The following is a 7500-nucleotide window of genomic DNA, read 5'->3' on the forward strand; positions in this document are numbered from 1 at the left end:
CTCTCCACTGAGAGGAGAAGAGAGAGAGAAAAAGAGAAAAAAGAGAGTGGGTGAGGAGGAGAGGGGGGGGGGAGAGAGAGAAAACGAAAAGACAAGCAGGACTATGGATGAAAAAGGGAGAGCGATGGCGAGATGAGGAGAAAAGGGAGAGGCTGGATAAGAGGAGATAAAGCAAGCAGGAAAGGGAATGAAGGAAAGAGAGAGCGAGAGAGAGAGAGCGAGAGAGCGAGAGAGAGAGAGAGAGGGAGAGGGAGGAGAGGAGCGGGAGGGTGCAGCGGATGTACCAGAGACACGCTCCCGTAGTCATGTTTTTATAATGTCTGCAGCAGCCCTCCGCATATACCACCCCCCACCCTCCAACCAGCAGTAACGCACCCTGCATACCCAGCTCCACTGGTACTGCTCCAGCCGTTCGAGAGAGGGGAGGAGGGCGCACAGGCCCACAGACAAAAGGAGGAGAGAGAGAGAGTGAGTGAGTGAGTGAGTGAGTGAGAGATGAAATGGAGAGGCAGACAAAAGCAATGACGGAGGGGTGGTATGCACCAAACCAGGGGGCAAGGACAGATTATAGGAAAGAAAGAAAATACACATACACACACACACACACACACACACACACACACACACACACACACACACACACACACACACACAGAGGTGAAAGATATGAGAGACAAATGAGAAGGTGAAGTGTGTGAGACAGAATAAAAGATTGGGAGATTGAGGGAGAGACGGATTGAGAAAGGGAGCAAGAGAGAGAGAGAGAGAGAGAGAGAGAATGAGAATACGAAGGAGAGTATATCTCTCTTGCGAGTCTATTCAGAAGGTATTCGATGAAAACCCCTGTGGGCAATGTTGCTGTCTATTCATCTGAATCCACTCAACGTGGAACCAAAGATATCCCTCCTTCTTTTCTTTTCTTTTCTCATTCGTTCCATTCCTCTCATCCCTCATCCTCTGAGCGCTCCTAGATGAGACTCCAGACACCATGCGGTGCCTGTTAATATGCTGCCCAGGACACACATTAATCATGCAAACACAAACACACACACACACACACACACACGCACACACACACACACACACACACACAGATGTGGGTGTGCACACACACATGCACATTCACATTTACATTTACCCGCAAGCATTCACACACACTCACACACACACAAACACGCATACGCACAAACAAACCAGCATGCATATATACACATACACACACACAAACCAAGGCTGCAGTGTCTCACATCCATTCATATAACGCCCATATACATTCAGCTCACACACACACACACACACACACACACACACACACACACACACACACACACACACACACACACACACACACACACTTGAGCTTTTGCTTATGGGCATTTTCTCCTTGTTGAATGATTTGTTGGTTGTTTACTTATTGTTCCATGCCCCTCCTGAATGCCTGGGCACTCCAGATGCTTGGGTTTGTCACTAGGGCTTATCTGCGGCTGAGCTAGACATATAGGCCATCAGAGTGCGATATGAGCTAGGAGAGACAGCCATTACCACTACAAATAAAAACACGGATACTGCAAGTGCTAAGCTAATCCTTCTCTCTCTCTCTCTCTCTCTCTCTCTCTCACCCTTCAGAACACCAGGGCTCTTTTAGCCAACAACTACCTTGAACCGACCAGTTACAGACCTAATGTCTGCCCATAAATAGCCAGACATGGACATTGTACAGCCACAGGCTCTACACCAAAGTCCTTATAGGCAAGTCTTGCCACTCGGCAGCCATCTTGGCAACGCCTCCGGGCTGCTATTGCAGGCAAACAAGACCAGGCTCCTATCTAAATGAATGGGGGGAGATTCATCACTGCACACAGAATGGTCAGATAGACCTTAAAAGTACCCAGCTGGAATCGCTGTTTAAATCTGAGATAAACAGCATAAAGAATGTTTCAGTAGTCACTAAAATACTGCTAAAAAAAAAGACTATTTTCGGGTTGGTTGGCTTACTGCACATGCGGCAACTTTTGAAGCGCGGCTATCGATGCAGTAACAGTGGAAATAAACAACGTTTAGGTGAAGCGAAACGTCAGTTATGCCTTTTCCGACCATCTGATTGGCTCTTTATAATACAGTGCGCAGGGCTTCCAGTTAGAGGCGTTACAGACTCGCCTATTCACCCCCCCCCCTCAGTGCTTTATCTCCTCCCTCGTCTCTGGCTCTAAACTCTTCAGTAGTGGTGTGTGTGTGTGTGTGTGTGTGTGTGTGTGTGTGTGTGTGTGTGTGTGTGTGTGTGTGTGTGAGAGAGAGAGTCCAGCTGACCAGCAGACTCCCCCCTCAGTGCTTAACTCCTCCCTCGTCTCTGGCTCTAAACTCTTCAGTAGGTGTCCAAATCTCCTCCCTCGTCTGTGGCTAAACTCTTCAGTAAGTGTCCATATCTCCTCCCTCGTCTGTGGCTAAACTCTTCAGTAGGTGTCCAAATCTCCTCCCTCGTCTCTGCCTAAACTCTTCAGTAAGTGTCCATATCTCCTCCCTCGTCTGTGGCTAACTCTTCAGTAGGTGTCCTATCTCCTCCCTCGTCTGTGGCTAAACTCTTCAGTAGGTGTCCATATCTCCTCCCTCGTCTGTGGCTAAACTCTTCAGTAGGTGTCCATATCTCCTCCCTCGTCTGTGGCTAAACTCTTCAGTAGGTGTCCAGCTGGCCAGCAGACGCCCCCCTTCTCTTCTCCGGATCGGTGTTGGTTCTGTTCGTGTCCCCCCTCCTGAGGATATGTCCATGAATCCGGTGCATGGCTCCACTCGTCCCGCTGGGTTCATCCCATTTAACGCTCCTAAATGGAGTTGCCCAGCTAAACCCAGCGGCCCGACACGAGAGGGAAATGCAGGAGAGGAGAGAGGAGGAGGAGGGAAAGAAGGAGAGGAGCAGGTGAGGAGGAGGAGGAGGAGGAGGAGGATCAATGCCCCCAAAGGCCCCTGAGGAGTCGGGAGAAGTACCTCAGATTCTGTCCATCCTGAAAATGACTCTCCTTTTGCTCCTCTCTTTCACAGTCCTCCCATCATCTCACTTCTCTCTGTATTCCTCGCTGCACTGCTCATCTTACTTTTCTCTTCCTTTTTTCATTTTTGGGTCCATGCATCCCATTTCCCCACTCCTTCACTCCCTCCCTCCCTCCATCCCTCCATCCCTCCATCCCTCGCCCAGCAGGAGATGAGAACAGTAAACTCCACAGACAGTACAACAGGCAGCTCTAATGAAAGCAGCTCTGCCTGGGTGTGTATATCTCTGTGAGTGAGTGCTTCTGTGTGTGTGTGTGTGTGTGTGTGTGTGTGTGTGTGTGTTAGAGAGAGAATCTGTGCTTCTACTCTATTAATTCCTCCTCTCTTTGACACCTACTGCAGAGGAGGGATGCTATTCAGTGTGTTCAGTTTTAACCCCTAATATGTAAATGCTGCACTGAGCAACACAAGCAAGCGGGTTTGGGTTTTCACATTCGACTTTAAGAGGCTTGTTTTGGGTTTGGGTTTTGCCGCACACGTGCTGGTGGGAAAGCCGACGGCCCAAAAATTAGGCGGTGTTCCTTGTAGCAGCAACCTTTCATGAACTAAGGAATACACAGACATGTGCTCATCCATATAAAGAGTGCTTTCTCTCACTACCAACATTAGACACTTACACACACACACACACACACACACACACACACACACACACACACACACACACACACACACACACTTGAGATAGACACAGTCACACAGGCACAACCTCCCAGTCTCCCTGCCAGTCTGTCTGTCTATATGTGGAAGAGATGGAGTGAGTGTGTTTTTGAGAGACAGAAAGACACACACACACACACACATTTGCTCCCCTTCTTTCACACTCACAAGCCTGGGCCTTTCATTTTGAGCTGCTCCACAAAGCCTGACAGGCTGGGCCGGGCAGAGAGGAGCACTGATGACACACACACACACACACACACACACACACACACACACACACACACACACACACACACACACACACAGAGGAGCACTGATGACACACACAGCCCAGCTCAGGCCCTAATCTAACACACTGCACACTCCTCCACTAATCCCCCAGAAAGAGAGGGAGAGAGAGGGACAGAGGGAGCGAGAGGAAAGAAAGAAAGTGAGGGTGCAGGAGATAGAGGGCTAGAGAAAGAGAAATAGAGAAAGAGAAAAGGGGGTGGGGAAGGTGTACCAAGTGAAGATGAACAAGAGACAGAGAGAAAGAGGGTGCTAATGAGAGAGAGAGAGCGAGAGAGAAAAGGGAAGAGAGGATGTTTGCAAGCAGGAGAGGAAGCCCGGAGATGGAGAGAGCACAAAAAAAGATCACTAGAGAAAAGGGGGCAATGCGCGGAAGAAAAAAAAGAGAGAAAGAGAGGAGGACAGACAGAGGGAGGGAGCAGGGGAGCGAGAGAAAGAGAAAGAGGGATGATCATGGTAATTAAAGAGGGGTAAACAGTGCAGGGCGGGCACCGCAGGCTTGTGAAGCGATTAAAGGGAGATCTGTCTGGATTTAGGGACGGCCAAAGGAGAGAGACACCACTCACCCCCAACGCCCCAATCCCATCATGAGCTAGAGCCAGGATCCAGTGAGACCAGGAGGCTAGTCTCTCACTCTGTCATACGCGCACACACACACAGACACACACACTCACTCACACACACACACACACACACACACACACACACACACACACACACACACACACACACACACACACACACACACACTCACACACACCTGTCTCTCTTTCTCTCTCACTCACTCACTCACACACACACTCACACATACACCTGTCTCTCTTTCTCTCTCTCTCTCTCACTCACTCACACACTCTCATACACTCTCACACACTCTCACACACTCTCACACACTCACACACACTCACACACACACACTCACACACACTCACACACACTCACTCACTCACACTCACTCACACACACACACACTCACTCTCTCACACACACACTCCAGCTGCTTATCGGAGGGGCTGTGTCACATGGCAGACATTTACATTTTGATTTAGTTACTTAGCCAACACTTTCATCCAAAGTGACTTTCAGTAGAGTGGGGGCATGTAGTAAAAGGGGCAGGCTTTTGACAGTGAGGCTACACTCTAGGACTGTGTGTGTGTGTGTGTGTGTGTGTGTGTGTGTGTGTGCTTACAGGACATACATACGAGTGGACTTCCAGTATAGCTAAGATACATACACGCCATGGTTCCGTGAATGTGTGTGATTTAAAGTGTGTGTATATATACTGTAAGTTAACATGCCATACACTGAAGCCATACATTCCAAATCTTTTTCGAACAGGTGATCTGAATGCAATCTTTGCACACCAGTGTGTGTGTGTGTGTATGTGTGTGTGTGTGTGTGTGTGTGTGTGTGTGTGTTTGGGCATTAGGAATACAATACTTGTGTATATGGGCATATAGGCTCCACTGTGTAAAATCCAGTAATGCAGTGTGACAAAGGATAAGGGTGGCGTACACAAGAAGACAGAAGAGCTGGGATAGACTGAGAGAGAGAAAGAGAAAGAGAGATCAAGAGCGAGAGAAGGAAAGAAGGAGGGGGGGGGGGGGGGGGGGGGGGGGGAGAGCATGGGGAAGCTAGAATAATGACGAAATATATGCAGCTGGAAGATTCGAAAATGTCTTAGTGTGTTTGTCTATGAAAATATAAACAGCCCATTTCAAAATCCCAACTTTAAAGTCCCAAACACAATCCACTGAGAGAAAGAGAGGGTGTGAGAGAGAGAGAGAGAGACAGAGAGAGAGAGAGGGTGAGAGAGAGAGGGTAGAGAGAGACAGAGAGAGAGAGAGAGAGGGTGAGAGAGGGATAGAGAGAGAGAGAGAGAGAGAGAGAGAGGAGAGAGAGAGAGGGTGAGAGAGGGAGAGGAAGAGGGTGTGTGAGAGAGTGAGAGAGAGAGAGAGAGAGAGAGAGGGTGAGATAGAGCGGGTGAGAGAGGTGGAGAGTGTCATGGATAGCGTCCCCTGCCCAGTCTCCCTTGCAGCCAGCCCAGATCAGAGAGGCCAGGCCGGGATGGGAAACAGGAAATGGCGGCCGGTGGCGTTTTGATTAAAATAAGAGGATTAAATTAATCAAAAGGCGCTATCAAAAAGCCCCCAGTTAAACACAGCCAATCTGCTCTGATGCCTATCACTCTTTTACAGAGTTTAATTAAGAACTGTAACTGGCAAAGCAAGCAGGGGCACACCCCGAGTGATGACTAAATGAGAAAGTAGTAGAGAAGGAGGGGGTTAGGGAGAGTGTTTGAAACCTTACCAAAGGTCTGTTTTAAGCTGCTAAACCACAACACACACACTCAAAGCTGTATGGCGAAAGTTGAGTGTGTGTGTGCGTGTGTGTGTGTGCGTGTGTGTGTGTGTGTTTATCTAAGAGAGGTTGTGAGCTACACTCAGAGGAACACACAGACTCAAACTTGCTTTTGGAAACAACTGAAAAATTGATTGAGAAACATAGACACATACAGTAACTTCTCACACACACACACACACACACACACACACACCTCCTGATTGAGGAGCGCGGTGGCCAGTTTGTGGACGTCGGCGGTGAGCAGGGAGGTGCCGCGGATGACCTTGCTGAGGGCGGCGAGAGACTGGTGGATGCCCTGGACCAGGCGGATGGCGTTGAACTGCTCCAGGACGATGAAGGAGAGGATGGGGGAGCCCTGACCCTCAGTGGGGGGGGACACCTTCTGGTGGATCAGAGACGAGCCCTGGGGGGGGAGACAGGAGGAGCATGGGTGAGACACACAGAGAGAGAGAGAGAGAGAGAGAGAGAGAGAGAGAGAGGGAGGGAGAGAGAGAGAGAGAGAGTTCACTTTTATTTGGTACATTTGTCAATAACTCCAATTTAGCACTAGGCTTGGGCGGTATCTATTTTTTCATCCCTTCATACTTTCCTGACATTCACCGGGGTACGCGTTATACGTATGACGGTATTTGCGAAAAAAAAAAAAAAAAAGTAAAATCCGAGCTGCTGGTGATAGAAGTCACTGTAGCATGTATGGCATCGTCTAGCCTACAATGCAATGTGACTAATATGCAATTAGCCTACTTAGACAAGCCTTGCTGGGTTTAAATGCTTATGGCCCATGAATAGATGGGAAATAAGTGCCCTTCTTCCATCGATTCAGCAGACCTTGCTGGAGGTATGATGACACTGCTGTGGAAGATCCCGAAAGTCAGTGGGCTGAACGGAGATGATGTGTGGGTGGTGGTGCAAGACTGGCATTTGAATAAAATCATCTGGCTAATAAACTGCTTTTGTAGTTGGAAGAAGTCCTCTCAAGATAAAGTTCTATGCGGCAATATTCTCATGATTCCATATCTAGTCATATGTAATTGATTAGCTAGAAGACCTATAGAGCAGAAATGAGCTGATGTGAGCGAAACTACATTAGCCATCATGCACTGTAAACTACGGAATCGTCCAAGAATAAACAGGGTCACAAGT

At 48.7% G+C, this 7500-nt stretch overlaps 1 protein-coding gene across 3 annotated transcripts in view; it reads right to left on the minus strand.

Annotated features, from left to right (window-relative positions):
* LOC105909270 (cytoplasmic dynein 2 heavy chain 1) overlaps window positions 1–7500 on the minus strand; it is a 168611-nt gene that overhangs the window by 20800 nt on the left and 140311 nt on the right. For all 3 annotated transcript variants that reach the window (XM_031573109.2, XM_031573108.2, XM_031573107.2), the window contains one exon: window positions 6551–6760. In XM_031573109.2, the coding sequence (XP_031428969.1) occupies window positions 6551–6760 (210 nt within the window). The remainder of the gene's footprint in view (window positions 1–6550; window positions 6761–7500) is intronic.

The sequence above is a fragment of the Clupea harengus genome, chromosome 9, assembly GCF_900700415.2.
Source record: "Clupea harengus chromosome 9, Ch_v2.0.2, whole genome shotgun sequence".
Taxonomy (NCBI): Eukaryota; Metazoa; Chordata; class Actinopteri; order Clupeiformes; family Clupeidae; genus Clupea; species Clupea harengus.